The 19,268-nt window shown below is 42.6% G+C and overlaps 7 protein-coding genes across 7 annotated transcripts; 4 read left to right on the top strand and 3 right to left on the bottom strand.

The window, feature by feature from the left end:
* Window positions 1-48: 48 nt before the first annotated feature.
* PADG_12529 (uncharacterized protein) lies at window positions 49-315 on the bottom strand (the record flags this gene model as incomplete). The annotated part of the gene is made up of 1 exon (XM_010765721.1): window positions 49-315. One exon carries the CDS (start codon window positions 313-315, stop codon window positions 49-51), a length of 267 nt encoding a protein of 88 aa, XP_010764023.1.
* A 769-nt stretch (window positions 316-1,084) lies between these two features.
* Window positions 1,085-2,821, top strand: PADG_08722 (CMGC/GSK protein kinase; the record flags this gene model as incomplete). The annotated part of the gene is made up of 7 exons (XM_010765720.1): window positions 1,085-1,130; window positions 1,214-1,386; window positions 1,465-1,548; window positions 1,699-2,047; window positions 2,155-2,348; window positions 2,431-2,635; window positions 2,688-2,821. The coding sequence occupies 7 exons, from the start codon at window positions 1,085-1,087 to the stop codon at window positions 2,819-2,821; spliced, it is 1,185 nt and encodes a 394-aa protein (XP_010764022.1).
* Window positions 2,822-7,034: 4,213 nt separating this feature from the next.
* Window positions 7,035-8,425, top strand: PADG_08720 (uncharacterized protein; the record flags this gene model as incomplete). The annotated part of the gene is made up of 3 exons (XM_010765719.1): window positions 7,035-7,271; window positions 8,065-8,134; window positions 8,190-8,425. 3 exons carry the CDS (start codon window positions 7,035-7,037, stop codon window positions 8,423-8,425), a joined length of 543 nt encoding a protein of 180 aa, XP_010764021.1.
* Window positions 8,426-10,067: 1,642 nt separating this feature from the next.
* On the bottom strand, window positions 10,068-11,161 carry PADG_08718 (uncharacterized protein; the record flags this gene model as incomplete). The annotated part of the gene is made up of 3 exons (XM_010765718.1): window positions 10,068-10,651; window positions 10,726-10,971; window positions 11,044-11,161. 3 exons carry the CDS (start codon window positions 11,159-11,161, stop codon window positions 10,068-10,070), a joined length of 948 nt encoding a protein of 315 aa, XP_010764020.1.
* A 1,576-nt stretch (window positions 11,162-12,737) lies between these two features.
* On the top strand, window positions 12,738-14,063 carry PADG_08717 (U2 snRNP complex subunit HSH49; the record flags this gene model as incomplete). Its single annotated transcript, XM_010765717.1, has 3 exons — window positions 12,738-12,757; window positions 12,836-13,211; window positions 13,287-14,063. The coding sequence occupies 3 exons, from the start codon at window positions 12,738-12,740 to the stop codon at window positions 14,061-14,063; spliced, it is 1,173 nt and encodes a 390-aa protein (XP_010764019.1).
* Window positions 14,064-14,803: 740 nt separating this feature from the next.
* PADG_08716 (uncharacterized protein) lies at window positions 14,804-15,235 on the bottom strand (the record flags this gene model as incomplete). The annotated part of the gene is made up of 2 exons (XM_010765716.1): window positions 14,804-15,123; window positions 15,184-15,235. The coding sequence occupies 2 exons, from the start codon at window positions 15,233-15,235 to the stop codon at window positions 14,804-14,806; spliced, it is 372 nt and encodes a 123-aa protein (XP_010764018.1).
* Window positions 15,236-15,976: 741 nt separating this feature from the next.
* PADG_08715 (uncharacterized protein) lies at window positions 15,977-16,897 on the top strand (the record flags this gene model as incomplete). The annotated part of the gene is made up of 5 exons (XM_010765715.1): window positions 15,977-16,031; window positions 16,123-16,208; window positions 16,293-16,316; window positions 16,440-16,564; window positions 16,723-16,897. The coding sequence occupies 5 exons, from the start codon at window positions 15,977-15,979 to the stop codon at window positions 16,895-16,897; spliced, it is 465 nt and encodes a 154-aa protein (XP_010764017.1).
* Between the last annotated feature and the right edge of the window lie 2,371 nt (window positions 16,898-19,268).

Here is a 19,268-nt window from a genome sequence, read left to right as displayed (position 1 = left end):
ACACACCCACTCCCGTTCAAACTCCTGGAGTTGTTCTCCTATCCTATCCTATCCGCTACCTCCCGCTGTCGTTGTCCTGCCAGTTAAACTATTGCTGCACCTAGTCCGCCTTACTGCCACCGCTGCCCAGTCAGTGCCCATTGCCCGGTGCCTATTGCCCAACTGCTGTTGCGACCCAGCTGCTGCTGCGACCCCAATTGCCATTGCTGTCAGCCAGCCGCCCGCTTGTTGTTTGGTGGTGGCTGTTCCCTCCAGCTTCTCTCTGGTCTCACCTGGTCTCCCTGTCTCCCTGGCTGGTTCCCGTGTCTCCGCCATTGCTGGCCCAACGTCAACCTCGACGATTCCTCTCCCTAACAACCTAACAACCTACCTTAACAACACCATCTCTCTCTATTCTCTCTATGGTTCTCCTCCTTCTACCTAGGTATTATTTCATCTCCTTTCCATAATAAATACTCCTAGCAATACATACCATACCTCTCACATCTCCCTGTTGCTGGTTGTGCCATAACCACACACACACACAGTCACACACACACAAACACCCACCCCACATACATACACACATACACACACACACACACACACACCCACCCACCCACCCACACACACACACACATCTACCCACACACACACTCCCACCCACACACACACACACTCACACTCACAACACAAAACACTTCTCACTTCTCACTTCTCACCTGTTGCTTTCCCTGTTCCTCCTACGATCCTCTGCACTCCTCTGCACCCCTCCTTAGAGCTTGTCTGATTCTCCCTCGACCCTCAGCCCTCAAAACATCGCCCTCTCTCCATCAACTTCTCAGCCTCCCAACCTCTTCAACATCTTCTGCTCTTCAGAACTCGTTCTTCTGACCCTTCGCAAGCCGCAAACAGAACTTCCATCTTCGCTGAATCAGAGTTGATCACCTTCTGCCTCAAACACGGATCCCCATTCGCCTCTCTCCACAGATCCCGAAACTCCTTGCTCAGCCATTATCCGCCTGATTCTCGTCGGTAGGCCTGAGCAACAAACGGAATATCCAACTACAAAAATCCTCTCGGACACTGGATTCCAGACCGAGCCATGTCACAAACTCGTCCCGGGGTGTTCTCCAGCTTACGAATGGGGGGTAGGTTTACATCTTTTCTTACTTCTCTAGTGTCTATTTGTGTACACTCTGCTGATAGGTCATCTTTTTTCCCCTCCCAACAGAAGTAGTCCGCGAAAAGGTGCAGGATGGGTTGACGGGGGAAACTAGAGATATGCAGTATACCCAGTGCAAAATCGTGGGAAATGGCTCCTTCGGCGTTGTTTTCCAAACCAAAATCTCCCCCTCTGGAGAAGATGCTGCTATCAAGAGAGTGCTCCAGGATAAACGGTTCAAGGTTTGTTTAGGTTACTTCTTCATAATCTCCATTCCATATATATGCTACGGAAATTAACTTTCCTAACTTTCTCTGTAGAATCGTGAGTTGCAGATTATGCGCATCGTACGCCATCCAAACATCGTCGAGCTGAAGGCTTTCTACTACTCCAATGGAGATCGAGTAAGTTGTTAGGCCCTCTCCTTCCTCATCCTCTGGTTATCATATGCCTTGTCATGCCATTGGTTATCATAACTCTCTATTGTAACCGAACGTAAATGTTCTACAAATATCCCCCGTCTGACAAATTGCCGCCTGCACATGATCTTTTAGAAGGACGAGGTCTACCTAAACCTGGTTCTTGAATACGTCCCTGAAACCGTATATCGTGCCTCCCGATATTTCAGCAAGATGAAGACTACGATGCCCATGTTGGAGGTCAAACTTTACACCTACCAACTGTTCCGCTCCCTTGCATACATCCATTCCCAGGGTATCTGCCATCGTGACATCAAACCCCAAAATCTCCTGCTGGATCCTAACACGGGAATTCTGAAACTCTGCGATTTTGGTAGCGCCAAGATCTTGGTCGAGAACGAGCCAAACGTGTCATACATATGCTCTCGCTATTATCGCTCGCCGGAACTCATCTTTGGTGCCACCAACTACACCACCAAGATTGGTAAGCTCGCGCACACAGCATTTATTATTGTTGTTATTACTATTATTATAATTTTCATCAAAACAAATTACGTGTGCCATGTTGTTTCTTCTGACAAAGTTTTACAGACGTGTGGTCAACCGGCTGTGTCATGGCGGAACTGATGCTGGGTCAACCCCTCTTCCCCGGCGAATCGGGCATTGACCAATTAGTAGAGATCATCAAAGTGCTTGGGACCCCGACCCGTGATCAGATTCGGACCATGAACCCAAACTACATGGAACACAAGTTCCCGCAGATTAAGCCACATCCGTTCAACAAGGTAAGAAATCGACAATACTGGGTAGTAACAGGGAGTGGATACAGTGATAATTGATTATATTTTTTTAAAAAATAAAAACCAGGTCTTCCGCAAAGCTTCCCATGACGCGATTGATCTCATCACAGCCCTCCTCGAGTATACCCCCACCCAACGCCTTTCTGCCATTGAAGCCATGTGCCATCCTTTCTTTGATGAGCTTCGGGATCCCAATACGCGTCTGCCGGATTCTCGTCACCCAAATTCCCCTCCCAGACCACTTCCCAACCTCTTTGATTTCTCACGCCATGGTAAGGCTGAGCTATATATCTGTTTCAGTATTTATTTCTAACAAACACACAGAACTCTCTATCAATCCAACCCTGAACCATAGGTTGATTCCCCCGCACGCCCGTGCCGACCTGCTCTCCCGTGGCCTCGACATTGACAACTTCACGCCGCTTACGAAAGATGAAATGATGGCTCACCTTGATTGAACGTCAGGAATTGAGCATGAGCTAATTGAGACTAATGTGTCACACGAAATAAAGCACGCCTTCGTCCTCGATGAACAAAAAGCGCTGTTCTTTTACAACGGTGCGGGGTGTGGTGCGCGGGCCCCCTTTTTTTATATATGATTTTTCGCCTTTGCCTACCGAGCAAGCGGGAGATCCGAATTCATGTGATGCATCATCGGGTGGTTCAATTTTCTTTTTTTGTCTTTTTATTTTTCTGTTTCTGAATATATTTTTTCTTCCTTCCCCAAATTCCCTTGCGTCGTTCCTTTGTTTTTCGTGTTCTTCCTTTTCTTCTCTTCCATTTTAATTTTATATTTTTATCTTCGACATCCACCAAAACCCCCAAAATTCCTGAATATGTCTTTTCTGAATTTTTTCCCGACTACCCGGTGTCGAGAAAAAAAACCCTAGAAGAGATTTCGATTTCGACCATTCCAGAAAAATGGAAAAGGAGAAGAAGAATTGTACCATCCATGGATGTTTCGTGACGGACTCGCGTGCCAAATGATTCGATGGCATCAGTCTATGGAAGAACTTTGTTGAGAAATGGCTTGCAAAGGACAGGAAGAGAGAAGACTGTGTTTTTGGGGTGGGGGGAGGAGGGTGGGGTTGGTTCGCTTGCATCCATTTGCAACTGTGTATGAAAATGCATGTTGATTTTTTATTCAGAGGGATATGAATGTGTGATGCGTTTTTGTTTTATCAGAAAGATCGATGAATACCTGATGATGCTTTTGTTATTTATTGAGATGGCATGATGTGGCAGACAGAGATCAAAGAGATTTGTTCCTGCGGGTGAATATACTAGATGAGCATGACCGGAGGTTTCGTGTGGGATGGGAGACATGGCACCGAGAAAGCGAGAGAGGCGGAGAGAAGGAGAGAGAGAATGGAAGCCAAAAGAAAAGCAGTTGAAAATAAACCCCCCCAAAAAAAATTATACAGAAATTTGATACCCCCAACATAACCCCTGTTCAGTTTAAACCGTCTGCCTTAGTATCCTGCTCATGTTTCCCACTTCACTATACCTTCTTGGCTTTGCATTGTGGATGAGAGATGGATCTGAAGAGAGCAAGGAAAGATGGAAGGGTGGAATGGGGGCAGGGGGCGGGGTGGGATAAAATGGCTTGTAGTTGTATAGATGGCAACAGCCCAGCCCCCCCCCCCCTCCCCGTGACCACGCCCTTCAGGCTTCGTTGCTGACTTGCACCGCTTGGGAATGACGGGCTGGGATAATTTGAGGATCAACCAACCAACTGTTGAAGAAAGGAGGGGAGATAAGGAAAGATTTTACTGCCAGGCATGTAATGGATCTCGATTTCAGGCGTCGATGAGGGGTTTTTTGGGGCTTAGTAGCTATATGGTATTTGCAATGAGGGATGACAAGTGTGAATGATCCCCCTGATGCCCTTTGATGATGAGATATTTTTGATACTTATGACATTTGATATCAAAATGAATGGATTTAATACGCAGCTGTTGTCATCATCATGCTAGTCATGAAGAACCTAGCTAGCAATGCAGGACGCTGAAAGGAGCAAGCTTCGCTAATAGTAATAACTATTATTATTATTATTATTATTATTATTATTATTATTATTATTATTATTATTATTATTATTATTATTATTATTATTATTATTATTATTATTATTATTATTATTATTATTATTATTATTATTATTATTATTATTATTATTATTATTATTATTATTATTATTATTATTATTATTATTATTATTATTATTATTATTATTATTATTATTATTATTATTATTATTATTATTATTATTATTATTATTATTATTATTATTATTATTATTATTATTATTATTATGGCCTCAATCAAACGGGTGCATATCATCTTTCACGAGGTGTCAAAATAGGTAAAAAAAGGGACCACCCAACAGCAAAAGTCATTCATATATCTGTCGCAGATGTGTGTAGCTCGAGTTGCAGCTGTGGCTGTAGCTGGAAACCCTGTGACACTCAGAACTCAGAAACCCAGTATTATTGAAATATTCCAACCCCACCCCCCTCCTCCCTCCTTTCTCCCTTCATCCAATGCCTATCTCTATGCAGCAGGTAAGTGTAGGACGGGAGCTTGATGATGGTGATAGTGCCGTTGTGGCGTAACCAACCCCGAATAATTAATCGGTGTGTTTGTTCCTTTCGCTTTCCTCCTCTTTGTGTCAGGCTGAATGAATGGGCGGGGATAGTACATAGTAGTTGGGCGTGTTGATGGCAGTGGAAAGAAGAGGGGGGAGAGATGTGTCGTTGGACAAAGGAGCAGAGAAACGATGGAATTTTGTTAAATTGTAACTATGGCACAAGAGACACCACAATCCGGAAGTATAAATAAAATGCTGAAGTTGCTCATGGATAGGAAACACAAAAGGCGTCACTTGGTTTCATTGTCAGCTTCAGGCTGAACCAACAACACCACGTGCACGAGAAAAATGCACATTGCACCCCAGAGAATTGAAAAAAAAAAAGGCAAAAGGGGAAAAGGGGAAAAAAGAGAAACAATAACAATCAACGGCCTAGTGATAGTGATGATAATAATAATATTAGGGGAGTGAGTGGTGTGTGGATCTATTTATCAACAGGTACAGATCAGATAGTGAGATCATCCGCAGATCAAAATTCTGTGCTTGGAGTTGGGGGTTGAAAGAAGTAATAGGTACGAAGATGGTTCAGGTGACTGCGATAAACGGACATTCTTTTCTTTAATTACCATCGATTGGTTCGCCTGAGATAGGTAATTACTCATTTTCAATTAGTCCTCACGATGCTGCTCTTTAAACATTGGAATGTGACCTATTTTTCTTTCCCACCGTTGATGTGATGTGATGGCCCACGGAAGGCCGAAGCACCTGCATCCGAACTTCAACGCCAGGTCGCACACATAAAAATGAAAGATCCAACAATGACCGAGAGTTGAGGAGGGGGTTCGTTGGTGGTTTGCAGACAAAACAAGAGAAAAAAAGGAGCAATCACAAAAGGCAAAAGATTTACGTTCTCCACCTTTCTGGCCCTGGGATTGGAATTGGTTGGATTCCACCTGCTCGGTGGGCGCAAACTGTGTTGTGTTGGGGAGTGAGGTCATGCCGGGCAAGGGTACGGATACATGATTCTTGGATTAATTGTCAATTTCTATTTGCGGTGTTTTATTGGTCGGGCTGAGGGCCTCGAAGATTTGGTGATGCAAGCTAAGGTCAAGAGGCTACAGGCTACAGAGCTGGTCATCCAAGGGCGCTGGAGATATTGATTTTTTGCCTTGAAGCTTGGTATGTGCCTCTATGGTATGGGAAATAATAATAATTATTATAACAATACGACGGAGTACTGCGGAGTAATAAATAATTCAATTGCATCCGGGCAGACGCTGGCCATGTGCTGAAATTGAGATCAGAATGAACTGATGAAAATCCCAAGGCAGAGTCAAATAAATCTCTCATGCATCTGGTCAGGCAGAGTTAGTTACCTAAGTCGAGCTGCAACCGTGCACATCGTTACTTTCTCCCTCCCTTGGGCGGCGCACTCAATCTAACCCAAATGAATCTCCCCAGCATTTTCCAAGATTGGAAGCGGGGGGGAAAAAGTCTCTTATACTTTTTCGCCGTTGGCATCTGCTTGCGTTAGAAAACTGGTGCGTGGAATTTGGATCTAGCATCGTAGATCGTGGAAATATAATCTCGCCAGCTACCCATACGGTAATGCTAGATATACTGTTGTTGGGCTCCGTAACTTCAGAGCATGCGTCCATGGATGGAGAAAACTACCCGTTGCCGATATCAAAATACCACAGAGCAGACGGCCCTGAAATTACATCCAGGTGCCTTGAAGTAATAATAAGAATCTCTATCCATGCATGCATGCATGCATCATCCATGCCCACAGGAAGGTAACGTTTAGCTGCCTTAGTTTCATAAGACCTGCCCCAAAGCTGCAAGCTGCAGACTCCAGCTCACGAAAAAAATAAATAAATAAATAAATAAATAGAAATAAAAATAAAAATAGAAAAATAAAAATAAAAATAATAAATAAAAAGTCTCTGAGACAAATCATGCCCTTGCTGCAACTTAACCACCGGGAATAATATTTAATGGGGTTTTATATCTTCTCTCCCGCTCAGATCGAGTGTTGCGTTTCAGCAGTAGTCCACTGAACTAGACAGCTAACTGCAAGCATGGATCCTCGGTTTTCATCTGTTGCCTCGAAGCTAGAATGCTTCCCATTGCATTGGAAATTTGGAATCGTATTGCAACGTTCATTTCCAGGCAACGATCGTTTGTCTCATCACTTAAGGGCTCAGGAGTGGATTTGTAGAGACGAAGTGTTTTCGCTGGACCCGAAGCTAAATTTTCGTCCAATCGCGTCTTTGGTTCCAACTTTCTGGGGCAAGACGTGGAATCCAGAGGAGAGAGTTTTTATTTTTTATTTTATTTTATTTTATATTTTATTTTTATTTTATATTTTTTCTGTTGTTGTTGTTGTTGATTCCGGTGGAGCTTTATTTTCTTGCATTGTTGACCTTGTGATAGGATGATGACACTGTCTGCGTAGCTCCGCATGGATGGATCAAGCGTTTGACCGAATTGCTAACTCATAATAGTTAAAACAGCTCCCTGTCTTGCCTTGGTTGGCGGCTACGATCGACGGCGTGGATTGTCAAAGCGTTCAGACGCTGCTGGCAGAGCTGCGATCTTATGATAGTTTCATTTTTGGTCTCCGCTTGTATTTAGTAAACTAACTTAAACGACGCTTTTTGTCAGGTTGGGCATTTCTTTAGATGTATTTTCATGGGCTTCGTCTTGTTCCTGGGTCATGCGACATCCGGCACTGCAACCAGGTCTGGGCGACAAAACCTATTCCCTTCCTCTAAAAATCATTTACCGGCGTAAGGTGGGAGAGTTATGAGTTAATTACGCTCTGTCGATGAAACAGTTCATCGTAATCGACCCTGGAGGAGAAACCATATTTTGTTTTTTTCTCGAAGTCTGTGGTTTCTGGTGTAACGGAGGGTTGCTTGCACGGCTGCAGCATGAGATCGTGGTTAGCCCGTTTCATTAACCTTATCCTTTTCAACACGAAAACACAAAATATCATGAATTGCATACGTATATGTTATTGGTGGTGGTTGTTCGTGTATAAACTAATTAAGAGGACCATCAGGGAGGAGGAATGGATCTTGAGATTCAAATTACTGGAATGAAAAGCTGAAGGTGGATGGAGTCCAGTCAGTTCAACAGTTAAGTTACAACAATGCTCGAACTTCGTATAAATTATGTATGTATAAATGTATGTATGTATGTGCTTGTACTCTCTACATGCAATGCAAAAGGTTCTGAATCACCTCTGATGTCTGATGATGAAATAGATGACGTGGGACATGCAGCGTACCACAGATTACGTTTGGTAATCAAGGGGAATTCCTCAAGTCAGGTCGATCAACCACTGAGCGGGCCCAAGGAACCCCGAAATAAGGGAACAGCAGGGGTTTGCGGCGTTGCCCCTCTAATTACTTCTACTAAAGATGGGGTCGGACAACAAAGCACTCACTTCTCAGCAAATACCTGATCCATAACTGGGGATTTCCAACTGTCCAAACCATTCAATCCGTTATTGAACCATCCATATTCCAGACACATCAACCGTGCAGCCAGTGCTTCCAGTGCAACACCCCATCTCCATACAGAGGGAGTTGCAAGTTGCAGCTCCTCAGCACATAACTGCCCTGTTTCACACATCCTGCGCTACACGGCATTAGCAGGATGAGTGGATACGGGTAGTCCCGCACACTTCCGAAGGCAAGGCTGTTTTGTTTGCCCATTCGATCGCGACGCCTCGCAAATTGTTGTCTGCATAAATTGCGTAGTAAGCAATGACCAGATTGCAACTTTATCTGCATCGCACAAGCGGAGGCCTTGATTGCTTTCTCGTGTTTTTATCGTTCCGTCTGGCTGGTCTGTTGGGTTGCATGTAAAAAGAATTAACCACGGCCAGTGGGGTACATGACAAGGCCAACGGCATAACAAAAATCCAGAAGCTGTCGGATTGGAGGTTTGTAGGTTTTTTTTTTTTATTTCTTAAAAATAAATAAATAAATGAATAATAAAAAAGAGGAAGAGGAGAGGGGATGTAATATCTGGGAGACACAAGTGACTGAGTCACTGAGCCACCCAAATGTCCGAGTTATTTGGGGGTTGGGGTTACAGTAACCTGCAGTTAACCCACCCCTCTGATACCCCTTGACAATCCTCATGTACGAATTCATGTTCGGAGCTGCATGAAGAATGGAAAATGAAAAACAACAAAAGGGCCGTTTCATCAAAGTCACAAGAACAACACATCTTGTTGCTTCTTTCATGCTCTTTATTCTCCTTCTCTTTTTCTTCTTTTCCGGATCCTACCGACGTACATGCATGCATGGCAAGCCACAATTGAAATATTTTCCCCTGGTGTCAATCCTGTCAATGTATCCGTGTATCAACCAAGGAGCGAGAGTGTGAGGGTAAGGTGTGTATGTATATCTTACGTTATCGCCACTCATCGGCCTCGGGGGGTCAAGAGCAATAGACATAAAACTGAATTGAATAAGGGCATCACAAGTGGCTCAAATGGCAGGTAGCAACATTTTTTATTTAGATATCAGTGACAATTGAACAGGGAGAGGGTTTTGGTGTTTATGCAAGGAGGATTCTTGAGGAAGATTAGCCAATCAATACGCATTAAATAGAGGAAGCCAGTTCATGTGGTTGAAAGCTGTCAAAAGACGGCAGGCAGATATAATCCATTTCGAAACGCCACACAGCAAATTAAAAACGCATATCTATTTTTCATTAAAATCAAAAAGGCTTGTAATGGAGTATGCTGTGAACAGTTGCTTTGTGTGTTGTGGGCAGTTCAATATACAGGAAGCCAATTTCAGATTAGAAGAGACAGATTGTTTGATGGCAAACCACAGAAGCATAAGCAATGAAGAGAAGAAGAGATACGAGAAATATTGTAAATCAGCGGCCGACAACCAGCATTCAAAATTTTGCAGTCACTTGCGTATTCTTAACACAGGGTGCATTACTTGTTCCCAAAGATTCACATATTTGTGGAGTGTTTCCAGTACTCCGAGGTATGTGAGAAATAGTTGCAGGAGGATGGAATGCAGTGTCTGATATTTGTTGATTCACCATTTGGTTCCATTTCAATTCTTCCCCCTACCCCCTTATCGCTCTCCGCCCTGGGCAAAATAAGCCCTCACATTCTCATAAACCAGAAAAGTCACCCACGTACTCGGCAACACACGCAACAAATTCGGCCCCAGTCCTTTATAAAACCCCCAAACCCCTTCTTGCAGCCAAATCTGCCTAATAGCATCCGTAACGCCCTTATAAGCTCCCACAGTATCATAGGTCTGCAGCCGCGCTTTAAGCACCTGGTACGGATACGTGACGCAGCCCGCAAATACCTTGGACGCGCTGGAAGTGAGGAGATAGTCGACGTTGCTTAATTTAGGCTCGTTCCTTGATGATGATGATGATGATCCAGCAGGGGATAGCCGTGCGGTGGTGGTGGTGCCGGCGCGGTATTGTTTTAGCTGTTCGTAGGCCATGAACTGCAGCGCACCGTGGCTCACGCTAAATAAGGCGGGGACAATGCCACGGTAGAAGCCCCTGATCCCTTCTGAGCGGTAGATGGCACGCAAGCCTGCGGCCAGAGAGGGGTACGCGCCAGGGGCATTGGAGCCAGTGGAAAGCATGCGGGTTTTTATGACCCAGATGGGATTGGTAACGAGGGCTGTTAACACGCCTAAAGTGGAGTGCGCTGTTATTATGTACATATATACATACAGCGAATGTAAAAACGGATGAGATAAATCATACCAGCAGTAGCAGACGCAGTAAAGTAATCCAATAAACTCAACCCCTCCCCCCCTTCCCCGTGGAGCACACGCAACGAATTTTTAATGTTGTCATAGCAGAGGAAATACAAGCCCCAGCTCACAGAGTTTCCAACCAGGTTCGGGGTGAGGCCCCGGCAGAAGCCCGCGACGAAGCCGCCCTCATTGCGTGCGATGTTGCGGGCAATGCGCATGGAACTTCCGATGCGCGACGAGGAGAATCGGTCCACTAGACAAGAGGTAGGTGAATTTAGTTTTTACTTGGAACATCTAAGGGCAAAATGATATAATATAACAGTACCTTGGAGTCTCGTCTTGATCACATCGAGCGGGTGGAGGACGAGGGTTGAAACAATGCCGGCTGTGAAGCCGGCTATTGTCTCGACAGCGGATGGAGAGAGACCATGGTTAACACTCATGGACTCTATTGAGGAGGGTCCCTTGGAGGACACTTCGACTCGAGGAAGGGAGGCGAAGTGGCCTGTTTATTTATTTGGGCAGATGTGGTGGTTGTGGCAGCGGAAATTTTGAGGATGAAGTGATGAAGTGGTAAATATTCGGAAAGATTTTCTGAATCATAAATTTTGATGCTCGTGATGCTTAATATTTTTCCAGGACAGCACAAACCAGCAGCAAGAACGACAGAGCTATGATAGCGACGATGCTCTACAACTGCTATACAGTCTTACTAGTATCGAAAGCAGCTGATAAATGTTAATATACATGTATAACTCTTTTCATCCTCGTCAAGTCAGGAATTTTTTTTAATTAAAAAAAAAAAATCAATCAATTGCTGGTTAACTGAAACCGGTAAATGATACCTTCTGTACCTTTTGATTTCTCCATAAACAGTAAAATAGCATAACAAAGTAATATAGCAAAAGAGAGAGATCTAATATACAGTACAAGCTTCCAACGTTAGAGAAACAAATCGAGGAATCCCTGGTGCCCAGCACCCAGAACCCGTCCCCTGCTTGCGTTATGCTTGCGTTATGCTTGCTCGTTCTTATTCTCATACCGATATGAAAAGACTTCCTGGGGTTTAATTGCTGCTTTTGTGCGACAAACGCTGAACGCCAGTTCTTTCCCCTCTAACAACCCAGAGTTCCATGTCATTTTCATATATCAATTTGGCTGAACTTATGCGAGGGGAGAGAAGAGTCTGGATGCGATGCGGTTCCTAGTCAGTGACGCTTCTCATACACTAGGTATGGAGGATGGAAGAATGTAAGTACTTGAAGAGTTGTGGGCGCGGCTCGGTATATGTATACCCTGATATCATGTTAGTTGAATGTTCAGGGCTGCAGGCAAGAGAAGAGGATAGATAATTGAGGGAGATGGTGGGGTATCCTCACCGAGGTAGATGATCAACGGTAAATATCCGCTGCAACAGGATGACGGGTATGGTCAGTAGGTGTATAGTAAGACCTTCCGGACGAAATCAACTCACTAGTGGATAGCCACTCTAGTGACACCAATGACCTTGGAAATGCGTTCCTATAGAGAGAGATTTGAGGGTTAGTTCCCAGGTCTTCTGTAGTCTGAAGGAGGCGGGAATGGGGTGGTTTACCTTGGTCTCTTCGGAGAACTGGACCATTTTGTCTAGAGTAGTGGGATTGTATATCAGATAAGATGGCTCAGATGTGTAGAATAGACGTTGACCTGTTGGTTGTGGCTGCTGTATACAAATATATTCAATGGTTAAATTAAATAGTTGTTTCGTTGCTGGAAAAGAAAAGAGCTTCAGAGGGTGCTGGAGCGGAACAAGGGTTTTGCCGAGAGCGAGACAGAATGCAACGACAGAAGAAATATATTAGTTACCCATTTAAGTATGCAACCCGAATTACCCACACGACTCGACAACTAAGCAACTATTGTATACGAGTACTCACAGTTTTACCGTTTGCCTCATTGAGATCTACATCCAACTGTTTTCGTCCGACTGAATTCCCCTAGGAACAGAATCACGGATCTCTGAGGTCGTATCTGCTGACCATGGCTGGAGTCCGGCATTGGTATGTCCTCCGATTTCACAAACAAGCATAGATCGCATTCTTTAGCAGCAAGGAGCTGACACATTGTTATTCTCACAGGGAGCAAGATAAGGAGGCGACCGTGTATATCGGTAATCTAGACGAGCGCGTCACAGACAGCCTGGTCTGGGAGCTGATGTTGCAAGCTGGTCGCATAGTCAATGTCCACCTGCCCAAGGACCGCGTCACCCAGACACACCAGGGTTACGGTTTTGTCGAGTTCATTAGTGAGGAAGATGCTGAATATGCTGCCCGCATCATGAACCAGGTCCGCCTGTACGGGAAGCCCATCCGTGTTAACAAGGCATCCGCGGACAAGCAGAAGACTGTCGAGGTTGGCGCTGAGCTGTTCATCGGGAACCTTGACCCCATGGTTACGGAGCAGATCCTCTACGATACGTTCAGCCGGTTTGGGAGTCTCATATCTGCTCCAAAGGTATCAATATCATTTTTTTGTCTTTCCTATTTCAACTTTTGACCGAGATAACTAATTCTGGAATCAACATCGCAGATCGCACGAGACGACGCAAACCTCTCAAAGGGCTACGGCTTCGTCTCCTTCTCCAACTTCGAAGCATCGGACGATGCCATAGCAAACATGAACGGCCAGTACCTCATGAACAAGGAAGTCTCCGTCCAATACGCCTACAAGAAAGACGGCAAGGGAGAACGACACGGCGACCAGGCCGAACGCATGCTTGCCGCGCAGGCAAGAAAACACAACGTCCAACCCCAAGCGCAACCTCTCCCCCCTCAACTTGTGGGCAGCGGACAAGGGACACATGCACAGTCTCCAGCAGTCGACGGCGACGTCCCGGCGGGCCGGGGTATGAACCCTGCCTCCACCGCAGCCGCAGCAGGAGGCCCACCAGACTTTGGCGGCGGACGGGGAATCCCCATCGTCAACGGTGGCGGTCCCTATCAGCATAATCAACACATCCCGCCGACCCAACACCCGCATCAATACCCACATCAGCATCAGCACCAGCACCCACACGTCCAGCCCCCACAGCAGCATCAACACCAACACCACCGACCGCCACCCCCGCACGCCCATCACCCGCCTCAACCCCTCTCTGCTCCACCCCCAGGCCTCCCCGCCCGTCCACCTCCTTCCCAAGCGGGTTATGGCGGGCCACCACCGGCAGGGTTTGTACCACCACCTCGTTTTGGGCAACCGCCGCCAGCCGGGTTTGCGCCACCGCCTGCTGCGGGTGCTCCGCCAGGTACTGTGCCGCCTCCGCTTCCACCCGGTTTTCAGCCGTTGGGGTATGGGAGGGGGCGCTGATCGGGTGGTTGGTTATGTATAGTTATGTGATAATATGGAACTGGAGAAGGGCACTCTGTACGGAACATAGAGGAATACCTAGGATATCCTACTCAGAATTTCGAGGAGCATGTGCGGCGGAGTGGGGTTCTTTAGCGATTGGCTGGTCAGGTGTGTTAGGAGACGGGAGGGCGGACCATATCTCGCCGCTATCTACTACACAAGCCGAAATAGGGGAGGAGCGATGATAGGCGATATTTTGAATGATATTGGTGTCACTATTGCAAGATGCCCAGCTACCCGGGCGAGGAAACACAAGCTTTATACATACGACAGTTAAGAGAGAAAAGTGAGACAGCATTCCTTGATCAGATTGGGAAACATAGCGGAAGGGGAGCTAGATTGAACACACATAACATGACGACAGGAAATACCAATCGCTTCCATGACGAGAAATAGTGGGGAAGGGAAACAAAACGGTTGAAGGGAACAGAGTGTTGTTAAGGAAAGCATGAGTGAAATAAGTGACGGTTAGAGGATGTGTATTATAGGTATATAGGCGAGAACGGGAGAGGGGAAATTGAAACGGTCATCCATACGCTGAAAACAGAGATGTATATATACGTATGAAAAAGAAAAGAAAAGAGAAATACATGCCAAGTCGTCATGCCCAGTGTCAAAAGTCAAACCAATACCAATACCAATACCAATGCCAATGCCAATGTTCACATACCATCATCCTCCACCAGTAACCTCCTTCCTCACGAAAAAGACACAAACTTCGGATCCCTCGGCCTCCCATCGGGCCCAATATTATTCTTTACAAATCTCTGCTGCATATACAATCTCCTCGCCTCATTGAAATCCACCCGTCTTTGCTTCATGATCTTCAACACCTCCCGTTTGCCCGCTGCGTCGAGGCCGCCGCGCGAATCACCTTCGTCAACGTTGGCAGATAGATCGAAATCGGAGGAGGTGAGGCCGGCTTCGATGTCGCCAGTAAAACTTGTGGGGAGGCGGGAGTAGAGGTAGTTGGGTAGCGGGAGGTGGGGGAGCCAGTGGGTGCGGGTTAGGTAGAGGGCTATGATGGGATTGTTAGTGGATGGTGGTTTGGAAGAGCCGGGGAGGGGAGGCATTTTACCTGTGCCTGTGATGAGGAAGAGGAAGGTGAGGGAGTATAGGAGATAAGACATCATGTGGATTGTCTGTGGTTGTGTCGGATGCAGCGGGTATAGGTAAGGGTGGGTTGAGAGGTTTTAAGCGCAAACGGAGCGGATATGTTGTTGATGGATGATGTAATAGGAAAAATTCGCACTCGTTGTAGGTAGAAGGGAACGCTGTATGACATAAGAATAATAAAAGAATGGCTACATAGAGTAGAGTGAGGCTATCACGAGCTCATATGGGGCTGTTGTGTGCCGGATGCCGCAGGATGCACATGCTCTGGCGGGAAGTTACCTGTGTGGGTGTTGTCTGTTGTCTGGCTGCTGGTGGCCCTTTGTTCAGAGTGTATCAGAGAGCATATTGTTGCTGTTGTTGTCTATGTATAATAACCTCCTCTTGTCGACTTCCAAGGGTCGTCCGATGTTTCTCTCTCTTTCTCAGCCTAACTCAAGAATGCGATCATGTATACTGCTGACTCAGCTATACATCATGTGACCGCAGTCCCGGAACTACAGTAGCTCCATCCACCCCTACGGGTCTAGACCCAAACGGGAGATGTTAGCGAGCCGAAAGGGGCAAGGTGCGTTATTGGCAGCCAGCACCGACAAAAGTGCTACACAACAAACTCATAATATACTGCCCGCAGTGAGGAGTCTCTGACAGCAAAAAGGCAGTCGAATATATCAAGTCTACCAAGTCAAGTCCCCCAGACTCTCTCCAATCTCTCTGTCATATATTCCGACTCGACTCGACTCACTCCACAGCCCACCATGTCCTACGTAGGCAAATCTAATGTGTCGGACGACCTCGTTTGGGAAATTACCCGTACGTCATTTTGTTTGAATTCTCCGCCGTTGGGAAAGCCAGCTAGACGCCAGCTGTATCATCGCTAACTGATGGACTGGGTTGATAACAGGCTCCCAGAACTCGTTCCTGGTGAAGTGTGCTGGCGCTCAATTCTCCCGCGACCCACTTAACTTAGTCAACAAGCACTCGCGAAAGGTGTGCTATTTTATTTATCTTGCACAATGCAAGTTTATTCTTATTCCTGGGGAAGAAACTGACGTGGGTACCTATACACTTTAGTATGCCGGATTCGTGAACTGCAAGGTACGGGATATTCTGGACAAAGTTAGGAGAAAAGTGAAAATAAAGAAATACAATCGGGGTCATCATGGGTTATGCAAAAGGCATTGATTGGATTGGAATTGATTTATGAGATAAACCTTATAGGCCATTGGAATCCAACCCACTGAGGAGGGAACCATCGCCGTCACCACCAAAAAACCCGCTACCATCCACAAGCCCGCCTCCAGTACCACCACTAATACCTACAGCTCCACCGCTACCAACAGAAAGTAAGCTTGAATCTTGATATTTTCGAAGATGGAAAGAAGGAAAAGAAAAGGGAATTGGAAACGCAACTACGAAGTTCGGCGCTGGGAGGACTTTATGCGTCTTTCTTTTTGTGAAGAGGAATGGAATGAACCTGGCTGATGCGGAAATTGTGCTATAGGATCTACAAGGGCATCGCCAACACCGCTGCCAAGAGCGGATATCGCGCTGATCTCCGCGCAGAGGCCGTCGGGCGTGCCAGCGCCATTCGAATGTCGCAACGCCCGAAGAAAGAGGTTCCGGAGAAGAAGCCTAGAGGTGCCAAGGCGCGGAAGGCTGCTGAGGAGTCCTCCTAGGGGGATTGGGTGAGAGCGGGTGAGAGATGTTTTGATGGGACAGTGAGCGGGAGTTTTTGTGTGTCCTTTTAATGAGCTACTAAGGATTGAAAATGGAAGATCCTCTCTTTGATGGTATAGGGAGGTATCCGGAGGGACCTAAGGGTGAAACAAGGACCAGGTATTAAAGGAATGGGATAAGGACTCCGTTTCTGATAAATTCATTCTTCCAAATCAAATTCCTTTTCTTTTTCTTCTTCATTCCCCTTCCCTTTTAAAAAAAATTTATTTATTTTACAGAAGGAAATTGGTATATCATTCAAACAGTGATGATTTCCATTCTGTTTATAGCTCATTTTGGATTCGTCCATGAAACATCCTTGGAATATCATATCCCGTGCATCGTTTATCATTGGCGGATAATGATGTCACTGGAACTGGGAACTAGCACTTCTGGCAAGGCACACGCGATTCCCGCGTTGTAGACATGATTTTATCGTTGGTGCAAAAATACTTTAAGGGATGGATGGGTATTACCTAGGTTCCCAGGCATATGGGACGTTTACCTATAGGTGGAGAATTTCCGCAACTTCCCGAGGAATTGCTGGTTTCAACAGGATTGGCCAGAACCATGAGCATTGGGAAGGGTAAATTGAAATCCACTGTGGTAAGCAATCAAGTTGATCACTCAGCAAATTACCTACTTACATTCAAGTATGAATTTCTCAACAACCATGGAGAGCCAAGCTTAAATCAAGAAAGGAGACTTCTTCTAGCTATCAGAGCATATAAAACCAGACAAATCAAAAGCCTCTGAGCTGCTGCAAAGATCTAAAGTTTTTCTTATTCTATTTTTGTCAATTAACTATTTGATCAATTCTTATATAAAAATTCTTAAATAAATTTTCAAAAGCCAATCTTTATTAAAAAAAATTTCTAGTTTAATGAATAATATTCATAAATAAGAGAGATTTATTCTTCTGAAAGTATATGAGATATGATCATTAAACTATTAAAAATATATATAAAATCAAGTTAATATTTATAATTAAAAAATAATAAATTTGAAAATTTATTTAAAAATTAAATATTTATATATATATATTAAAAAGTTTATATAAAAATTTAAAAATCATAATTAAATAATTTAAACTAATAAAAAATAAAAAAAAATTATTTTATTAAAAAATATATATAATTTAATAAAGTTAACTTTTTATAATATTTATTATAATAAGATAAATAGTTTAATATAATTATTTATTAAGTAATAAAGTTATTAAATAGATAGTTTTTTATTTTAAATTAAAGTTTTTAATATATTTTTTAAATTTTTAATTTAAATTTTTATTAATTATTAATATAAAATTAAATATATTTTATTTAAATATATTACTATTAAATTATTTAATATTTTTATTTATTTTAATTTATAAATAAAAAAATTAATTATTTTAAATTAAAAATATATATATTATAATATATTTACTAGTTTTTATTTAAGTTAAATTTATAATAAAAAAATTAATTTAATTATTTATTATATATTATAAGAAATTATAAATTAAATTTTTATATAAATATAATTATAAATAAGCTTTATATAAAGATTTTAAAATTATATAAAAGTGGTTTTAATAAGTATAATATATAATATATAGATATAATATTATAAATATAAATATTTATAACTTTAATAAAATTAACTTTTAAATAAAAATTATATCAATAGTTAAAATAATAACTAAAATCTAAAAAATATAATAAACTAGTACTTTTATAATTAAAAATAAAAAGTAAATAATTATATTAAGAAAATTAACTTAATTAATTTAATATTATTTATTATAATTATAATTAAAGATTATAAATTATTAAATTTTATAATTAATTAATTAAATAATTAAAATTAATAAAAATAACTAAGTTATTAATAAATTAAATATAATTTATTTTAATTTCTTTATAAAAGATTATAAAATTAATAAATATTATATTATAAAATTATATATATATATATATATATATATTAATTTATTCATATTATCTTCTATAGTTTATAAATATAAATTATTTTAAACTTTTAAAATAAGTATATAAATAAAAAGTTAAAAGTTATATTAAATCAAAAATTAATTATAATTTTAATAAAAAAAATTTTTAATATTTATTTTTATAATGAAAAAGAAAATTTTTTAAATTTTTTTATAAATTAAATAAAAATTTTCATATATTTATATATTTAAATTTAAATTTTTACTTTTTAAAATATTTATTATAAATTTGACTTACTTTATACTTTTCAAATATATAAAAATATAAAGTAGTTATAACTTTAAAATAATAAAATTAAATAATATATAAAATTATTATTTAATTTAATCAATTAAGT

Source organism: Paracoccidioides brasiliensis (genome assembly GCF_000150735.1).
Source record: "Paracoccidioides brasiliensis Pb18 unplaced genomic scaffold supercont2.37, whole genome shotgun sequence".
Classification (NCBI taxonomy): Eukaryota; Fungi; Ascomycota; class Eurotiomycetes; order Onygenales; family Ajellomycetaceae; genus Paracoccidioides; species Paracoccidioides brasiliensis.
This window is presented reverse-complemented; position numbering and strand designations above follow the sequence as displayed.